We start from the raw sequence: 21219 nt of genomic DNA on the forward strand, positions 1-21219 counted from the left end.
AAAATGCCACAGTGGTCAATTTGACACTTACTCACTTAAATGGCCATGAATGGTCAAACTGACCATCATTTATCTTGCCTGTATGCTTGATCAATTTGATCACTTGTAGAGATGTTGAGAAATGACTCCAATAGTACCTAGCTGTGAGTGTAAGCTCTATTAATCCATGTACAGTTGTTCTTGTGTATTGTGTTCTGCCACCTATCTGTGCAATCCTATACTGTCAAAGGATATCAGGAAATGAGATATCCAGGGCTATCTCAGAAGCAGCACAAAATATGACAGAGCCAAGAGGAAGTTTCACTGCCTCTTTTTTTGCTCTTTGTATAGCCGTTTTTACTCTCTTCCTTGACCTGAGCTATGAATATTCTTTTCTTGTTTTTCTTTTTGCTATCTGTATTCATTTTTGAAACCTTTTCCTCCACCGGTCTGAAAATTTGATGCACTCTGAGGTTTTCTCTCTGTCTTTTGTTTGTCAGATATATTGTTTGATTTAAGGAAGTGGAAAAAACTACCATCTAGCGCATCCTGTCTTTGTTTCCCTCAGTGAAAACCCTATGCCACTACCAGCAATTAAGTGACCCACTACTTTCACTTTAGCCTCCATTTAAATGATGCATTCCTTGTTCTCTCAAGGTCAAAGTTCAATGAATAATATTAAATGGAAATACTGTATGTTTAACTACATTGTGAATCCAAAAAGGCTGTTTATTTAATGGCCAATGAACCATTTAATATATGAATGATATAAAACTAACTAATTAGATGAACACACACGCACACATACACACAAACATGTGCACGCACACGCACACACAATTTCAGACCACAAGACATACCATAACGACATTTATGTAATTTAGAATTGAGTTCTCGAGATTTCAAGTGCTAATGTCGACAAGCTTAGGCATGTTTCAAGTCTCAGTGCACATTCTCAATAAAGAAACAAGCTTTGGGGGAAGAGGTGAAGGGAAAAATATGTCACTTCCTCCCCACTTGTAGTTTGATTAAGCACGTAGGCCCCATCTGGTGGCCACAAACTCAAAGTGAAATAACTCTCGTAAGAACAGAGATGTTCCCCCGTGAGTCACGCATAAGTATGCCAAAATCAGTTCCTGATGCTGTGGTACATCTGGATTTTCATATGTAGCTTAGTTTTCAACACTTAAATTTTTTTGAATACAAATGATTCCGTTACAGAATTTAACTAAATGTTTTATACTTTTGCATATCCTTTTTATATTTAAATTGTTAATTGTCAATAAAAAAGTATCATAATGTAAAACCAATTTCTCATTTAGTGACTACAGAACAGCTCTAGGGAACTAGAAGGTCAAAGGCTTGAGTCTTGAGTGAGACAGTACAGTTACACTACCTTAATCTAAATTAAGTGCATGTAGCAGTATGTAGGCTACCTGAGACATGGGGGTCAGCTACCCAAATGGTTCATAATTGAGTGGTAACAAACCATAAAACGAAAGATTACTCCTCAGCCTTTTTAATGATAAAAATGGGACATTTACTGTTTTAGACGGAAGACAGGTGCTGTATCTTCCATCATTATTTTATACGATGTCCCCTCACATTACATGAGACATAGCTCACCAGACATTCAGATATTCGCACTGTAAAAGGGTACCATATATAATACACTCGGCAAGAAAAGCATATGCATGAGTCAAAGTTAATATAGTTTATTAAAGCAATGGACTGGACAATGTTAAATGATAGATGACACGATAATTACACTATAAGCATTTGAAAACCCTGGAGATAACATGCCTCTGGCACTTTTTCCCCCCAGTGCGACCAATGTCCCTACTCTATTCCTCCTTCCCCTTCAGGTTCTGCATGTTAATTCTTTTGTGTTGTGATGTCAGGCAACACACAATAACATTAAAAGAAGAAGAAGAAGACAAAGAAAGAAGAAACAGAAGAAGAAGAAGAAAAAGAAAAGAAAAAAAACACCTAACATGCAAATGCGAAGATGCCCCGGCTGGGCCTGCTCGGGGGGTTGCCATGGCGACCGAGAGTCCCTGACGTCCTGTGAGGTGCCCTTGGTGCGCGCTCGCCGAGTTTGCGTAAGGCTGCTGTTCTTCCGCAGAAATCATGCTGCAGGAGAGGGTCTGCGCATCCCCCCCCCCCCCCCCCACCAGCTCGCTGGATGAAGGCTGTCACATACAGATTGCTTTCCCAGACAGAATGAGCTTGATTCTTTTCTCTCTTCTCGTCTCTTTTCTTTTTTGGAAGTGTGTTGCCATGGAAACACTTTCACGGGGGAAAAAAAATCTTTAAGCAAGGGCAAGAAAGAAGGGTCACGTGGCCTGATTGAAATGGCTAACTCCGATGTTACAGTAGAGGCCTGCATTTATTTAAATTTCATAACAAAGGGAGTAAACGCACTCACGTAAACCTCTGTCATTTTCAGGCGTTATGAAAATGTTGCTGTCCTAGAAAAAAACTAGAAAACTGTGGGCATCGGTGATCATTTGTACTAAAGAATGCCACTGACAGGACAAAGGGATTAGGGAGAAACACAGTTATTTGCATACGATTCTTGTGTAAAAGGAAAGTTGTCTTAATTGTTAGGTATTGCATAGGGTCTTGGCCGTTTAATCAACTTGACATTCATGGTTTGGATTTATTCCAGCATACCGTACAAAACAATTAAAATATCTTTTGGCAGCCAGCTGGTACACAATTAAAAAGATGCTTAAAGTGTACACCACACCTTAAAATTCACAAATACAGACTAACAAACTGAATTCAATTTTCAAACTGTGGGAAGGCACTTGTAGAACATTTAGAACAGCTAGAACATTTCTGGTGATAATTTACTTGTGACGACCGCAGTCCCATCGCCATCGCTCTTCTCCTGGGTCTTCTCCTCAGCGGAAGTGAGCTGCTGGGAGGAGGGCGGGGCCGGGGCGGTGCTGGCTTTCGGCTCCGCCGTCGAGGAGGCCTGCTCGACCCCCGCGGGCTCCGCAGACTCCTCCTCATCCCGCTCCTCCGACAGGGAGGAGGACAGGAGGGAGTTGGCGAATTCCTGCAGACGGGCTTGCTCCGCGCTGAGACGGGTCATCTCTTCGGTCAGGAAAAGCTCTTCCGGGGGTAGGTCGAGGGCGGAGTCGGGGGCGGGGGCGGGGGCAGGGGCGGAGCCCTCCTGTGCGTTCTGCTCCTCCGTGGGGGCGACCTCGGCTCTCGACTGCTTGATCTCCTGGATCTTCTTGTAGAGGCCCTTCCTCTCTTCCTGCAGCGCCCGGCACAGCTTCTCCAGCTTCAGAATCTTGAGGGTGAAGAGCTCAAACTCCTTATCTTTCGTCGCTCTCTGCCAGGTGAAGAGGGGAAAGCCATTAGCCCACGGGGGCTTACCGTCCGTCAGAGCCGGCTCAAGCCAATAAGCGGCTGCTAAGGACCCCGCGGCCACCAGGGGGCCCCCTAATTGTTCTGAAATATATATTATTTATAATGTTTGGATGGGAGGGCCCAAATCTAATTCTGCTTAGGGCCCCTCAAAGGCTAGGGGCCTGCCGTGCATATTTCTCTCTAAGCTGTTGCTGCCTTTGCAGCTTTAAAAACAAAGAGGGTCCTGGGTCCAGAAAAAGGTACTATTTTTACCTTGCATCTTAATTTATGACGCTGTCAGTCGTTCAGTTAACCGAAATGAACCGAAATAGAACTTTTTATTCTTGTACTAAGTGGTGCATTTGAACAAATGGGATTTAGTTTGAATTATCTTACATCTTCCACCATATCCATCAGTGCCTTGTTGCAGCTTTCAAAGCGTGTCCTCCAGGTATTCGAATCTTTATCCATCTTCTTCATCTTCTGTGTCATCTACAAATCAAAATTCCAGATATTAGATGTCTTACATTTTTATTGCACATCAGTTTATTTTTCCTTATGTCACGTTTATTATGTTTTTTTAACATTGAACTCTGTATACGTTTTCATTGTGGTAAAATAATCATGGGAAAAATACCAGGTAAAAAGAAAAATAATATTTTGACAGTTAAAATACCACTGTATGTATACACATAATAAGTAAAAATGAATGAGTGCATTTGCAACATGGGAGGAAGATTGGTTTCCATGTGGACTAATGGTGAAGAGGGTGTACGTGTTTGGCTGAGATAAGCTCGGAAACCGTAAGTAAAAAGCTGATAATGATGTATAAGGTGCTATGATACAATGCTATGAGAAGTGTCTGACTGAACAGACAGTGCTAACCTTCTCCATCTCTTGCTTGAAAGCGGCGTACACGTCGTTGCTTTTAGCCAGCGTGGTCTGGAACTCGTCAAACTTCTGTGAGTACAGGACGAGCTGAGGAGAGAAAGCGGGACAGCAGTCAGCTCTGACGTCATCAAAAGGGGCGGAGTCAATGAAGGGTGCATGTAAGTACATGATGGAGCAGTGAACTTAAAGGCCTTCAATCATTTCTAACTTCTGTTCACATCGACAAGTCAACTTTTGCATTCTCAGTATAGAAAATGAGTTTATTCAGACATGCTATCTTAATTTCATCAAATATCAGATTTAGGTTTAAGTTTTTGTATCGTACTTTACACAGAACCTTAATCAGAGGTGAATATATATGTTAACACAACCTTCTATGGGACTAAACACATCTTCAGGTCTACATTACAGGGACAAAGTTCTTCTTATTCTTCCTCTTATTCCTCTTCTTCTTCTTCTTCCTCTTCTTCTTCTTCTTCTCAAACACATCCAAGTGGCCACACATTGTTGATCTACTTTTAGCTTTTGGGTCTAATTAGGACGATCGTATTCCTAGTCCAGCTCGCCCCGTATGCACACCCAGTTCCCAGCATCCCCGGCAGCTTCTGTGGGATTTCCTGTGGCTGTTTTTAGTGGTTGCCGAGATATATTAATGAGCCGTTCTATAAATATTTCAGAGGCTGTTGCCCTTTCAAGAGTTAACCGGCTAATCTGTTAGGGCCTGTCAGATAGCATGGTGTGCAGTTTCCCACATTCAAATTGCTTCCTTCTTCTTTCCTTTGCCAAAGCACACCTCTCACACATACCTCATGGGTATGCAAACTGCGTTCATACGATTGAAGAGACATTCTCCTGACTTAAAAGAGTGACAAATCACAAGCCTTATTCATACAGACAACATCAAACTGATTCCACTTTCAGTTCTTTTCCAGAGATTTTTATTGCTCACCGAAAGGCATTAGCCTTTTCTGAGTCATATAACTCAACTATTTTTTCCACAGGAAAAAATAAGAAGGATATTTGCATTTAATTAGTTACAATAAGTCACACAGCATGAAACAAATACATGCAAGACAGAATTAAAACAAAGCCATATGCTTTGTATTATAATACTGACCACCAGAAGAGATTCTTACCAGAGTTCCCATTGAAAAGGTTTTAATTGATGGCATAGTTACACTGCAATTAATTAAAACTGCATTAACTGTCATAAATAATTCATGAATGTACAAGAGAACCATTAATCTTTATGAGATTAACATTAAAAAAGGTAGAATAATGTAACCCAATTAGTGTAATTGTGTTGTAAATGAACACGCAGTTGTGCAATAGAATAGTTTGCATAAAACTGAAAACTTTGTGATAGTGGGTTGGTTTGAGAATCTAAAATGCTAAATGCTCTTCTAACTAATAGCGTGTTCATCATTACATCTTTTAAAAAGGTGTCATTTAAAAAGTTATCATGGTCAATTTTTTCATAATAAAAACATATTTAACCTCTGTAATATATATCAAATATAAAAATCATTCAGATATGTTGTAAGTCAATATGTTTTGCAGCAGTGGAAAAAAACTAAATTGAAATAACATTTGAAGGCATTTAGAAAGGGTTCCATTCTCACGCACATGGAATATTGTCCTTAAGTGATTTTAATAATCATAATATAACAGGAGATAATGTGACATAGTTTGCAGGATGATTGGCTGCCAACCCACATGAAAATGCCCTCATTTAGCTAAATTTCCTGCAATGGTACACTCTACTGTGACCCTTTCTGCTTTCCTATGTGAAATGGTACACTAAGCTTACTTGGTATAAACTTTAATTATGTTTCAAGAACTCTTAAGCATAAAATAGCATACTTCAGCATACTGTTTTTCCACAAGGGTTGTCCATGTCTAAATAAAGTGAAAAAAAAAAGTATTGAGGGCAGGCTGTCCATTCAATCTTTTTAAACAATGAATAAATAAATAAATAAATAAATAAATAAATAAATAAATAAATAAATAGTGACTTTTGCAAATAGTCTTTTAATCGTAATGTTTTTGGTTAATTTCAGTAACCACTATCTGTAATCATAAAAAGAATACAATGATGGAACAAATACATTTATTTAATTAATTTCAGATATGCACAATGTGCTGTAGCATATACTGTAGATTAGTTTGTCATCCAGGGTGTTGTTCAATTATTAATAGCAACATTATTTTATGGTAATACTATTACCATTCGGTAAGGGTGCATTTTAAACAATATTAGGGTAGCATTAGATCTGTTAGTCAAACTGCAAAGGCATATGCTCAGGCTTAGTTCGCCACTGAATGTAAAAATAAGGGCTTTGTCAATATCATACTGTCTTGTAGTTTCATGGTTGATATCTAGGGCCCAAATTCTTAAATTAGAGTTGAGTGTATATGTCTATCATTTGGTAATAATATAGAGGGGATCTATTCCACAGATGCAAGTATGGTTTGCAGCAGAATATTTGGTTTAGCAGAAATTACTCATTGATAACCCATCCATCCATCCACCCATCCATTATCTATACCCGCTTATCCTGGTCAGGGTCACGGGAGGTGCTAGAGCCTATCGCAGTGGGCATTGGGCAAGAGGCAGGAATACACCCTGGACAGGCCGCCAATCCATTGCAGGGCAGACACACCATTCACTCACACACTCACACCTATGGGCAATTTAGGGTCTCCAATTAGTCTTTGGACTGTGGGAGGAAACCCGGAGTACCCGGAGGAAACTCCACACAGAAAGGCCCCAAGCCGAGACTTGAACCCCTGACCTTCTTGCTGTGAGGCCACAGTGCTACCCACTGCACCACCGTGCCACCCTCATTGAGAACCACTGATTAATATTTTAAGAAAAAATATCTCTATATACATTATAGACCTATATATGGACCCATATTCATGGTTTATGGATATGTGGTAGGTGCTTGAAATGTACTATGAATACTGATACATACTCAGAAAGTCCAGCTTGTGGAAAATGCAGAGGACATGTGCGTAATGCAGGACAGGCATCAGTTTGTTGCCGTGGCTACGTGAGGCTCGGTTAAAGCAGGCGTCGGTCGCGAAACCGACAGTCCCCGGAGTGGACGCGGAATATTCACCTGGGCCTGCATCAATGTCTCCTGCTCTTTCAGGACTTTAGCCTGCAGTTTCCATTCAGCGGCCTGTGTCAGTAACTGTATTCAGACACAAAACACAGGTGAGAGAAGGTTGCTTTACCTGCTTCTTCATCTGTAACTCCTGCTCCTTCATTGCGTAGCATTTCTTTGTTTTTTCAATTGCCTCTTTAAGCAACTATTAACAAAAACAGTAAAATGATTATTGTCACAGCCCCCCCAGTTCTCGGCCTATGCTACCGTGAGCAATATGGCAGCAAGACCAACTGCCATTGTTCGCTATAAGGCGTAGAACACATTTGCTGGTGTAATACTGTTCACCCTCAGCCCTCAGCTATAAAACATCCTTGAAACTCTGAAACAATTACTATAAAAATATTCCACTAACTAAGCAATAAAAAACATGTGAGTAGCAGAATCAGATCAAACACTTTTGACAGATTCAACCTCATATTAGACGTTCAGGTCAAACACAAAAATCAGATTCAATGGACTTTAACAGGTTTCTTTTTTTTTACATTTTATAAGACAGCTGGAGAATCTCCAAACAGAGCTCATCATACAGCATGTGTCACTTTAGCAGTTTCATAAAAGCAGGTGTTCCAATTTTTTGTTTGAATACCAAAGATAAGAAAATCCCCTGTGCTATCATTGTGTTTACAAAGAGGATTAGACTACGGAGTGAAATGAGATAATGTTGTTGAATTTAAGGCTACCAATCTTGTAGAGTTTATCCTGAAACGTTAGTATAATAGAGACAATTTGGGGGATGAATTAAATTTTAAATGCAAATATTTTTCTTTTGTAAATGACACAGGTGTAAAATGAAAAGCATAACTCACGTATTCCTTCTCTCGCTTGTGTTTCTCCTCAGCTTCGTTCAGGAGCATGTTGGCCTGCTCGAGCTTAGCGTCCGCTAGTTTCTGCTGGAGGTCGCGGTGTTTCAAGATTTTCTCCAGACTCTGCACCGGAACACACACAGGAAGCAGGGATAACGAAGGCGGTTGTTACGGAATTCCATACTTGAAACTCTCCTGAGAGCACATTCGGTTTAACTCAACATATTGCTGACAAGACGTTTTCTCAAGTTTGATGTTTTTTTTTGTTGTTGTTGTAGGTAGCATTTCTTTAAATGTCATTGTCATCATTAAACAAATACCACAAAATGAACGGACGAGATTCCTCTTCATGAGAAGGTAATATACATTCAATAAAGTTTCCTCAGGTTGAGGAAAATGTCATTTTTAAATAAAGGCACTTAAAAAAAGGCATATAAGAATTTTCACAGGCCATCATTAAAACTCCTTACATACATGTTTGTTATGTGTAATAATGTGACCCACGTTGGATTTGCATCACCCAGATAGTCAATTCCCCAAACCTTTTTTTGCCCCTGTCATGCCTGCAAGCTACTGCTTGCTAGGGCAAAATGTTCAAAAGGAATCTGTGAGATTCCTGCTGCACTTGCTCAGGCATGTGCACACGTCACAAAATAAATAAATAAATAAATAAACCATCTCAGCAATACCAAGGAACTTTGAGGTATAACTAATCGCCAAACCCAATCATCCCTCCCTCCAGACAGTGTGCAGTAGTATATTTAATTTTGTACTTTTTTTTTTTTGCTTTTGTTTTGCACATTTTCCTTTCTCTTCTGAGAACACGATACATGATTAAATCATTTTCCAGCCGTTTCCAAATACTAAGAACACCACCTGCCTGCATAACTCTCGGAAACACAAATTAGGCTTGTGTCTAGAGATAGCGCAGTTTGCGAGTGTGTTTGGTTTCTCTTTCTTGGCAGGCCTTCACAGTGCTCTTGTTGACACAGCTCCGAGTCGGAGCTCCATACTTCGTATCCGCACTTTGTGTTGATTCCTTTTTGATTCAGTGCACCTCACTGTGCGCCATGAATTGAGATCAGTAAATTGTGTAGTTCCACGGCTGCTGTTGTATGAAAATGAATTTTGAGGCAAAATAATTGATACGACTCAGGACAATTTTTTTTTTCACAGAGCAAACTTTCAATATTTTGATATTCAATCTCTTGTAACTGTGACACACCCATTTGGATTAATAAAACAAGATCCCCTCCCCCCCCACCCCATTTCTTACAAAAACTGCTGATGAAAAAAACCACTGGTATGAAAACAGAATCAAAAATCCACATTAGTTATGTAAATTATATAAAGATAAAGAGAACTTACATTTGATTTTACTTTGGTTTTAATGTGTCCTTGAAATTCTTTTTAGATGCCCTTCTCTGGCATACCAGTCACATTGCCATACGTGTTCTTTTGTATTTATATGTGATTTCAGAATTATGTGCATCTTAATGGCTTGAGACAAATCTAATCACGGGCAGTGGTTTGGCAATAAATATTAGTTTTGCTTCAAATTTCCGGCCTTCTTTCACTCGACACAGAAAATGTGTTACCACTGCCTGACCAGCAGGTGGTGCTGGAGACAGATAGTTATGGATCAAGCTGCCGCAACAAAGGAAAGGATGTTGTTTTTGCACACCGGGCATCGCTGTGTGAGAACAGCTCCAATGGCAACCGTGAGCGTGACAAATTTTGGCTTGTATGCGTCATTTTGGAGCTGTCAACTCCCCAGTGTATTCCAGTATGATTAAATAAGACATGTTATAGTGTAAAATAAGCATAATGCAATTTCTAATAGGGCATGCATCATTCATTATGCTTTAGAAAATAATACAAAGCTTGCAATGTGTGTCATTGACTATATGGAAGATAAAGAACATGTGTCTGAACTTCTTATATTAACAGAAAAGCAAATGCAATCCCCTGTGACTTGATGAGAAATGTTTGCCAGATTTGCAACATGTTATAAAAATTTTTATAAAAACAGACTGATCATTGTAAGTGGATATGCCAACACCTTCCACGATATTGTCTGGGGAAAAGACCCCTTCTTTCAAGTTAGATTTTTGGTTCTTTTCACTTGATCTAAATATGCAATATAAAACACATATTTAAACTATTCTTGATGCAGTGTGGGTCTATGTGACTCAGGAGGAATTGCTCAGCTAGAAATAAGAGGAGTCTCTGTGACTAATCTGGGCAGGACAGAAGCAGAAAAAATGGCACTAAAAGTCAAGGAACCATTTTGAACAGATACATGTGACCACGTAAACCCAAATCTGGCCAGGTGTTCACTTCCATTAGCCTTTTCACACAGCAAGCAACACAGAACTGTACAATAGTCAGTTTACAACCAACAATACTGCTTTGTTATATCGTCCAGGATAAGACTCCATAAATGTGGTCCAGAAGTGCCCCAGCCTGTGACTGTACATTGATTAAAACTGATTAAGTAATAAAACTGATTGGCTTTACTCATAAAGTAGAAACAATAATCAATTCGCTATTGACCCACTGTAACACTTTCAGCAGTCTGCATATGAGCATAAGTCAGCTCCTACATGAGCCCATGAGCTTCTCCAGGGACAGTGACAGTTTTCATCCGAGAGACCGTGAACGAAAACCAAGGTCGGGGGGCTTGTCACGTGACATGACCCCTGATGCCGAACGGCGCAGGGGGGGGCGCAGGTGGGGTGGCGCAGGACGGTTCCGTACCTCCTCCCTCTGCTCGTACTGGCTGATGATGGCCTGCAGCCTCTCGGCCATGGCTCCGTTCTCCTGGCACAGCTTGGTGTTGCGGTTGCTGTGCTGCTCGATCTGGGCCTGGATGTCCGTCAGCGTGGACTGGAAGTGGGTGGTGATCTCCTTGCGCTTCAGCTCGTCCTCACGGCACCTCTGCAGACACTCCTCCTGCGGCCGGGGGGGTAGAGGGACAGCCGTCAATCGACAAAGAGCCCCGCCCCCTCCACTCACCCGCACGCACACATGCATGAATGCATGCACGCATGCACTCACATACTCACACACTTACCCACACAAGCACACGCACATACACACATGTATACCCATGCACACACACACAGACACATGCACACATACACATGGACACACACATGTTTACCCACGCACACACACACACATACATACATGTGCACACATACACATGTACACACACGTATACCCACGTGCACGCAAACACCCACACACACACACGCACGCACACACACAAAGCTCGCATTGCCTCTGGGTTGCCGGACGTCGGAGGGGGGGTGCGTTTTCAGACTCGGCTAATTGAGAGTAAATCAAGCGTCGTCAAGGTTCCTCTCTGGGGTCTTATCTGTTTGTTTGCCTGTGTTTACAAATGGCACGGACACAAGCCCCCACCTGGGACAGGTGAATCAATTAAAGCCACAGTCAGGCAAACAAAGCAAGGGGCCTCTAACGCAGATGCAACCGGGGGCATTAACCCAGCGCCCGTGATAAAAATTGAATCTGACTTACACACTCAGGGCCTATTGCCCCGTGCCAGAGAGATAGGTTAAACGGCCGATTGCGCTACCGCGGACCGAAGCGGAGGAACGTCCTCGGGGGTAAACCGCCTTAGCGAAGAGACAGATGTCTTAGTCATGTTTCACCGAGGCTAATATTGAACCCGATAAAAAGCTGAGGTCAGCCATTGCTTTCACCAGGAGGAAAAAAAAAATGGAAATGTTCGCTCTAGCCTTTTGGGGGCTGGCATTTCACTTCTTGGCACGTGGGGCAGATGGAGGAGCAGGGAGGAATAAAGTTTGAGCTTGCGCCCGCACCGCAGAAGCCACGACTCGTTTCTTCATCTGTTGACAATGGCTGAACCTGCCCCCTGTGGCCAAACCAGAAAGAAAAAAAACATTTTTTTTTTCTTCTGTTTTTTGTGTTCAGTGGAGATTCTTGACAGAAATACTGTAGCTTGAGAGGTTCTGCACAGAGGGCTCTTCTCCCCAGAATAATTGATGATGTACAGAGTCTGCCGTTTGGCGGTGAGTCACAGGGATGTTAAAGGATAAAAATAAAAAGCTGCTTCGCCTTGAGTGGTTCGTAGCCCAATCGCTATATGTCTGGATTGAAGCAAGCATACCACATTGTCCTGAGAAATTTAATCTTTGAGTTGTGAAATAATCATATATTTATTTAACGTATTGCCTTTCTCAAGGAAGCTTGATAATAATAAACAGGCTAAGGCTTCAGGTTGGTGCTCACACCTGACGCTGTGCTTCCAATGCCATTTAATGTCTCTCTCCTGCATGACATGCAGATATGAACTGTAACTGAGAGAGGCAAGGTTGTTTGGGGATGGGGGGGGGGGGTCTAGTTAAATGAGTCTGTTTGCAAAAAAAAAAAAAAAAAACCCTTCATCTAGTGAAGCGAACTACAATGGTGTTCAAAAATAAATCTTTGTATTTTGACACAAGGAACAAATGCTTTTTTATTTAAATAATGGCGCTAAATAATCGATTCTCCATCAAAGCAAAGAGAACACAAAGAAGCACTTCTTTCAGTGTCTTGAAATTTTCCCCAAGGCAGGGGATGTCACAGCAGGACTAACTGGTTTCGTAAATAATTTTGTATTCATTTCACGCCTGCCGTTACAAAGATCAGTGATTTGTTAGCAATGTGTTCTCGCCAAGTAAAATTTTCTATAGCTCTCTTTCACAAATTATACCTTGATCATTTTAGGCAATATTGCCACACTGCTAACAGAATGAATAAATTAATAGGCTTCTCAGTGCTTTCTTACATTATGAACCACAAATGATCAGACAGCGAGTGAAGACTAACTAACATTGGTTTCCAATTAATTAGCTTTGTTTTTCAAACTGAAATTATTCACCCATTTACTGTCGTTTGTCAGTAAAACCCTACTCATCAAGATAAACTCCTTCACAGTACCTGTCAGCTTAGACTAACAACAACAAAATACACATTCCTTTTCATCCTTCAGCAAGAACAAAACTAATAGGAGCATTCAATATGTCACAAAATCTATCTTCAAAGCCAGGAAAACAGGTTTATTATTCCTGAAAGTTCTCCACTCAAACAGACACAAGACTCTCTGAGATGTGTGATCTGAATATGATGGCTATCAAAAACGTCCATCAAATCCTTGTAGTCTGAGATGTGTTGGAGAACTGCCAAATTGGCTTGTAGTTTCCCTGACTCTACCACAAACTGTTAGACCATTAAGGTCATGAAAATGCACATTCCACTGAGCATGTCTGTCAACATCTACATCAACTACATCAACTAAAACTGCTAATGGATGTGCACAATGTATTTTGTTATTACGTGCTGAAAAATCATGAGAACACAGCCCAGAATAGTTCATCTTAAGAAATTAAGATCAAGGTCGGAACCAGTATAGCACTAGAAAATAGACATCACACCCTTTTTTCAATAAAAGAACACCCCAATTGTGGATCTCTCGGGTAAAGCCTAAGTTAGAATATGCGCTTACACCCGACTATTACATAAACAAAAACATAACAAGCGGTTAAATCATCCAACATTAGACAGAACAGTTACTTGTGTGAAAATGAATTCTGAACAACCCTTTCTTTCCTCTTCAGAACCGAAAAGAACAGCAGGCAGTACATTATTTGCAAAAAATATAAATGTTTTAGTATTGAAAGCCTTTTCTTGAATATCATTGTATTTTAATTTCAAAATGCCTCCAACTGCCCCTTTATATCACCCATCACAAAAAATAAATGGATTAATAATAGGCCCTAATGATTCATGGTTTTACTTTTTGCTTCTGAAGGTTTTCTTACAATTTAGCCACTACTTCTTTTTCCACTACACCACTGATAGTATTTCCACATTCAAATTGAACCAATTGAAATGAGGCAATCAAACATAATGGGGTATCTGAAAACAAATTAGCAAAATGTGACTAGATTAGCACCCTGTGGTTGTAAGGCAGAAATGCCATCATGTAATCTAAAAAATAAAGTAAAAATACAAAACCCAAAGCAAAATAAGAAAAGTGCAAAGCTTTTACCACCAAATTCATCGGTTGATAGAAGATTCACTCATAATGCTAAAGTTGGATAATGCCATTTCGGATCCCGACGCTGTAATTAACGTTAAACGTGAGAACGACACGTGCTATAAAAACAGCAAAACTGAGATTGCTGGGCCGAGCAGCGACGCTAAAGCATATCAGAGGTGGATGTGACCTCCCGTGACCTTTGCCTTCAAGGCTTTTGCTCCTCCCTTTGATTTATGGTCGAAGGGTAGACGCCACAGAACCCTGATGAGACCATCCCTCTTGTCTGAGAAGACTGTCACCGCCCCGAACGTGAAGATTTCCTCACAGAGATTCGTCTGTGAGCCGAACAAAGCTTTGCGTAAGGATGAGGCTGCAGACAACAGAGGTGTGCCTGAGGGAGAGCCGGCAGGGAGGGGAACCAATTACTCAACGCAGACAAACAAGCAGAAAACCCGCTTCGGCTCAAAACAAAAGGTTATACACAACAAAACGGATGTGAAGGCTCGGAAAAAACGATCGATTCATGTAAATAGTAGAGAATAATCTGTTCGTAGATCGCACAGAACAGATATTGTGGTCATCAAATTTATTGATCAATAGTTACCTTTTTGTTTCTGTTTTTTATTCAATTCTGAACGAATTCTGGTTTCTGTTTTAGTAAATAAGAAATGTTAACACTAATACATTGAACAAAAACAGGTAGTTTTTACTCCTTACAAAAACACAAGGTTATTAAGTTATGGAGTATGACTGAAGAGTTCGCCTTCCATATTAAGATGAGATATCCAAATGCTCCTACAATTGTATGCCAAGTTTAAAAGAGTATGGAAAATAAAATCAGTGAAAGGATGGAAAATAAAATCATACTGTACTCATTTAGAGCTCATATTCCAGAGGATATGTAATAGTTGAAGGAGCAAGAGAGAGAGACGAAGAGAGAGAAAGATAGGGAGGGAGGGAGGGAGGGAGGGGGGGAGACAAAGGAGGAAGACGTAAAAAGACACATGGAGACAGAGCACCCTGAGAGATGTTAGAGCGGCGAAGGCCCACCTTGAGGTTCTTGTTGTGCCGCTGCAGTTCCCTGCACAGCTCCTCCAGCTTGCTGCGAGCCAGCACGGCCCGGCTGTTTTCGCTCCGCAGGTGCTCCCTGTCCTTCAGGACCTGGGCCTGCCTCTTCTGCACCAGCTTGAGCTGCTTCTGCTCCGCCCTGCGCTCCTCCAGCTGCGCGGGACGCAAAAGGCGTTTGTGAGCGCGACCGCGACCGCGACCGCGACCGAGGACCGCGCACCTGGATCCGATCGACATTCGTCCCCACCTTTGCCAAACGAATGCTGATTGAGTGTGTGTGTCTTCGCAAACGGTTTGGCAAGTTCACTGTCGCGCTCGCTAAACCTGCCAAACTGTGTCTGTGAAGACAATACAAAACCCCTGAACACTTGCATTTGCAATTTTGCAAGTCAAGGTTAAGGATGAATGTTGACTGATTCCAGGCTTTTGTCTATTTGACTGGCTTTTTGGCATTTTACAGGCCCTAGTTGGCAAGTTGATTAGCTGGCAAGTTGCATTTGGACTGGGAATGAAAGAGACAAAAAGAGGACTTGGTGCAAAAGAGATAAATATTGGCTTCACCAAACTATTTTGGATTTTTTTTTTTTTTTTGGAATTGGTGGAGATTTTTTTAAAATGAGGTTACTTTTTCCAGAATGTGGGAGACAGGCGCGTTTCAGCTATCCTGCGCGGCATATGGCTCTGCTAGTTCCTCTCCGATCGGCTCTGCACCCTGGAGCTGTGAATATTTAGGTCATTCCGGTACAAGCTGAACCACTTCGAAGAGCTCGCCAGGCACTTTTAGCAGTCTTTTGTCAATTAATTCGTTTTTTTCCCCACCCTCTCCTTATGTTTTATGGCCTGTGGATGCTTATATATTGAGCTACATTTTAGCCAGAGGGCAGGGACACTTACTAGTTCTGCATACTTCTTGAACAGCGCTTCTAGTTTCTCTTCTGGAGTGCTGAGCTTGTTCAAATTTTGCATTAGCTGTGTGGCCTCTTTTCCTGTACGTAGAGAAAGACGCCACATAGAGTTGCATGTTAGCCCTGAACAACTCCTCTAATTAGTCATTTCCTATTGGCACAATTATGACAGACAGGTAATCCAAGCACAAGCTTTTGTGAGAAGAATATTTCACACTATAACAATAATCAAACTTGAAGACTTCTAGCTTCAGATAACTAAGACACAATAGCTTGCATGTTATTTTAACTGACAGCTTCATAAACACCTAAACTTGAAAATGTTTGCTTTTTCATTTAAAAAAGATAAAGCATTAGTGAATACCAGAGCATAAACTCTTAGGCAAATATTATTCTATCCAAGAAATAAAATCATGCACTCAGTCCCAGGACTTTGCAGTAATTTGCAAACCAAATGAAGCATCATGGTAAACTGCAAGTCATATACATTGGAGTTCCGCTAATATATCATGGCTGCTGATCTCACAAGCAGTTACAGTATAATCTTTTAAAGCACATCAAGAGCAATAGGAACTACGATATATAAAAATTACAGCAATTATTCACTATAAACAATTCGGGACAAATACATTAAGGGGTCAAAATAATTTTTCTAAAAATTGTGTCTGGACAGAGCATGCTCAGAAACAAAGTCTTGTGGCCCATGGGTAATTTTGACAAATGTCCTGTCAATTGATTATTCTTTGAATTGTGACTGGAGCGCAGAACTCCCCCCGGGCTCTTCAGGGCCCTGCCTGCATGGGAATCGGCATCGAGCAACGGCAGATTAGCTGCCGCTAAAGAGAGAGGGATAAATGTGACCTTATTGAAGTACAGATGTGGATATGGGCGTAGACACTTGCCTGCCTGCCGTATCTGAGAGAAAAGTACATTTTCACTTTCACAGAAGTGATGCTCTTTTATCTCTCTCTCTCTCTCTCTCTCTCTCTCTCTCTCTCTCTCTCCCTCCCTCTCACATACAAACAACGGAGCATTCTTTGAACAAAATGAGGCTCTGAGAATGCTTGTGTGTAATTTTTATGGAAAATATCAACAGAATGTTAAACTGACCTTGAGGGTATATAACAAAATTTATTTACTGTAATGTCTGTTTCTTAGATGAAATCATACCGTATTTTTCATGAAAAAATAGAGATAAAACTAATAAATAACTGACACTTGATATACAATTGAATCTAATAAACATCACCTCAATTATTATGTCAACCCTCTTACAGTACCATTTGTTAATTTACTGTGATCTCAATAGAGGATTTAGCGCTGAATGGACACTCTTAATTTCACCATGAAGTTCAATTGTTATTGCCTTCAGTGAAGCCAATCCCCCCCTCTCATTTTAAAATAATTGATTTAACCAATAGCATGACAGTTGTGCAACCATTGTGAAGAACCAATCAAACATAGTGGTCCTTTGTTCTGTGAAATACTCAAGGGATGGGATAAACCAACCTTGGGTAGATGGCTTTGCCATAAACAAGTTAATGTGCCAAAATGTGGTTGGCGTGCTGTCAACTAAAAGCAGACATCAAGGCGTGACTTCTTGGAATTAGATTTTGTAGGTTGTGCAATCTCAGGCTGTATCAGATACCACCATTGAGCACGGTGCTGCTGTAAACACTACAAGTTTGCTGGTTTGCTAGTAATTTGTAAGACCACTAACACCAATTCTGAGGCCAAGGTAAAGGAAACAAATGCTGAAGGGACTGGACTGCCTCCCAAACCTTCCTTTGTGTAGCAAGCATGTAGCTTATAGGACACATATAACCTATATTGCTAAACAAATGATTGGAACCAGCATCGCCTTGTTGAAAGTTTCCTAGAAAGGAGGGCCCAAGAGCACCTACCCAAGCCTTTCAGCATCTTCTTCTCCAGTTTCGGGTCCTTGCCGGCGCCGGCGTCTTTGGCGGGCGTGGCCTCCTCGCCCTGCTCCCCGTTTGCGTCTTCCTCGGCCCTGTCCGCCTCCTCGGGCTCAGGGAGCGCGACCTGCTGCTCGATCAGGCTGGCCGCCGGCCCGTACGTGTTGATGATGTCCTCCAGCTTCCGGCTGAAATCCTCGGACGGGTCGTCGTACTGATCCTCGGTGTTGCCGGGCTGGCCTTCCGGCTCGGTGATGACCTCTGAATGTATGTTGCCGTCCATGTTTACTGATGTCTCTGTGAAGGGAAGAATCGTGTTTTACAACTTTTACCTGCACAATACAAAGCTCTTAAATTCAGTGAATCTTTGGACATATTTAGTTGCCTGTACTATTATTAGTGGTGATTACCATGACTTGTACGTTGAACAAGATGTTTACCACCCATTCTTTCAAATGGAGGGTGCCAAATACAGTTCACTGTGCATAATGGAAAAAAGAATCTGCGAAATGGGAAATCCCTCTAAATCACCCATTAAACTGAAGATAACATTAAAATTGGCGATTGAACAATATTTGTTTGAAATTAGCATAGATGGAGTATTTATTGTGCTGATCAAGACCAACTGATCATTTTGCCGCAGTGAATTTAGAACTCAAGAACAATAAGTAGCGCATGTGTCTGATAAAAAATTATTTTTAGATCAGATGTAGTGTGTTCAAAGGTGACTAAATATCCACACTGCTTCTAAAGAAGCTTGGTATTCATAACTTTGTAACATTAGAAGAAAGGAGTATGTTCAAGCAAACATAATTAGCCAGCAGCAGTACAAAGGCACCCTTTTATAGTACTTCAGTCAACATAAATATCAGATCTCAAGAAATAATAACAAGATATACTCCTCTCATTATACAGAAAATGAAAACAAACAAAAAAACTGACATCTACATTTGCATGATAAAACCTAGTGATTTATTTTCATCATTTATTTGTTTTTTCCTGAACTGAGCCAAATGTGCAGGCTTTTAACGTACACCATTCTTTTGATTCCCTTTTTCCCCCAAATACACGTGTGGATTTAATGCTAAAAAGCAGCAGCATAAACTCGAACATGCTCGATCAAGCAATGGTGAAAAATGGCGTAAAACACAGCGGTCTGTTACCATGCTAAGATTTCCCCCCCAAACTGCCAATCCCAGAATGGCACAGAGGCACATGGTGTTGGCATTAACAGCTCTCTGTTTGATTTCATACCCAATGAACTTAAACCATCCGGGAGTTGTTTACCCACTGGTTTGGTCTCCTCATGATTGCTCCTACTTATCAGGATAAAATTAGTGCCCCCTCCCCCCTCCTCTCTCTCTCTCTCTCTCTCTCTCTCTCTCTCTCTCTCTCTCTCTCTCTCTCTCTCTCTCTCTCTCTCTCTCTCCTCTCTCCCTCTCCCTCTCCATTCTGCTTCGAGCAGGCGAGCGCATGGCACCTGTTCGGGAGCCACAGTCTATTTTTGGAGCTTCTAAATATGGACAAGCTATTTCTTATTCTAGCCACGTCCCCGCTGATGTCAGTGTCCCTCTGTATACAAGTGGAAAAAACAAATAAAGAGGCCATTGACATCAGTGCTAATCGTTGATTGCTGGTGCGCGTAACTATTGCTATCATTTATTCACTGAACACGACTCGTGACTTCACTCTTCACTAACCGACTAAATTAAGAAATGACGGAAAGCAACTTCATCTTCATGCTCAATAAGTAGCCTAAAACATATCCATCATGTTTCGGGTTTGTACGCACGTATGTACGTGTGTAAAAATAAGTACGTATTGAATGTATTTAATCTGTATTCCTATAAACATTAACAAAAAGCATTACGGTAAAGTTAATTTACCCCTCTGACATGATTTGTCACCTCAAAGTCAGTTTTGTTTGGAGGACATTTTCAGCTGTGTCAGGCAGTGGCAAGACACGTGACAGAACATGGCTACCAAGACTTATGATACACGCAACTCAGAGTCTTCACTAGAACTCACAAGAAGGTTATTCTGAATCGAAGCTATATTCACACATATGAAAAAACAAGGACCAAAATCACAATAAAACCAAGACAAATTGCCACAATATATATATTTTTTAAAAAAACATGCTAGGCTAACATACAGAGCAAAGAGAATGGAGTGGCACTTACCAGGACCAGCAGGGAAGATAGAGTGAAGTGAAGAGGGTCTGAGAACCTGATGCCAGAAACAACAGCTGTGATCGGCGGGGCCCTCCCCAAAAATAACCCCATGGAACTCAGCGTGCACCAATGGAAAGACAGCGGTAGCAGAGCGAGAGAAGTGGCCTCTGAGGTCTCTCCAGATCAAGGTTTTTCAAGAGGGAGTCTCGGAAGGTTCTGTATTAAGTGGCCTTCCAGGTCAGCTCAAGGGCTTTTCATGTGGCCTCCTCTCTCTGCCATTCTCTCAAATATAGCCTTGATTTTACACCTCAGACCGAGGCCAATTTTACAGTTAAAAAATAAAAAAGGACTGGCTTAAGCACCTGTAGGCTGTTTTCATTTTGTACACTCGTATTTAAATAATTAGCAGCAATTCAATGGAAAATTAAAGCAGGATTCCTGTCCCTGAATATCCCTGCTCAGCTTCACTATCTCCGGCCTTTAGGTTGACATTAAGTTGGACTCCGGCCTCTGAATGGTCTGGTGTCAGCCAGCAGAGAGATGTACTTATTACAGTCTTCATGTGCGATAAGATCTGTTCAAACATATAGATAGATCTGAATGCAGGGATCAATGCAAAGGCCTACTTTTTCAACCATGCAAACTTCTCTGGTAGGCTCACCCAACAGGCCACAATGGATGCTCCTTAGTCAATCATGTCAGTAGTTTCCAGTGATTTACGCAGCACTGTAAATTTACATGTCCACAGTGACAGCGCCTTGAACTCAATCTGCCACATTTCAAATTCTCAGTCCCCATCCACTCGAATAAGAGGATGCTCAGATCTTTCCTCCTGAGCGTTTTCTGGGTCTTGAAAACTAACAGAGAA

General features: G+C 41.3%; 1 protein-coding gene across 2 annotated transcripts; it reads right to left on the bottom strand.

Moving 5' to 3' along the window:
• Positions 1–1678: 1678 nt before the first annotated feature.
• On the bottom strand, positions 1679–20506 carry txlnba (taxilin beta a). 2 transcript variants are annotated; one of them, XM_064340404.1, is made up of 10 exons: positions 20361–20506; positions 18166–18474; positions 16251–16342; positions 15339–15509; positions 10976–11170; positions 8219–8338; positions 7362–7436; positions 4231–4323; positions 3742–3837; positions 1679–3328 (listed from the first exon to the last, which is right to left on the bottom strand). In XM_064340404.1, exons 2-10 carry the CDS (start codon positions 18458–18460, stop codon positions 2813–2815), a joined length of 1653 nt encoding a protein of 550 aa, XP_064196474.1. In that variant the 5' UTR covers positions 18461–18474; positions 20361–20506; the 3' UTR covers positions 1679–2812. The 2 variants fall into 2 exon arrangements, with proteins under 2 accessions (XP_064196474.1, XP_064196473.1); XM_064340403.1 differs by lacking the exon at positions 7362–7436 and adding an exon at positions 7480–7554 and having other exon boundaries at positions 20361–20489.
• Positions 20507–21219: the final 713 nt, after the last annotated feature.

Source organism: Anguilla rostrata, chromosome 6 (genome assembly GCF_018555375.3).
Source record: "Anguilla rostrata isolate EN2019 chromosome 6, ASM1855537v3, whole genome shotgun sequence".
NCBI lineage: Eukaryota > Metazoa > Chordata > Actinopteri > Anguilliformes > Anguillidae > Anguilla > Anguilla rostrata.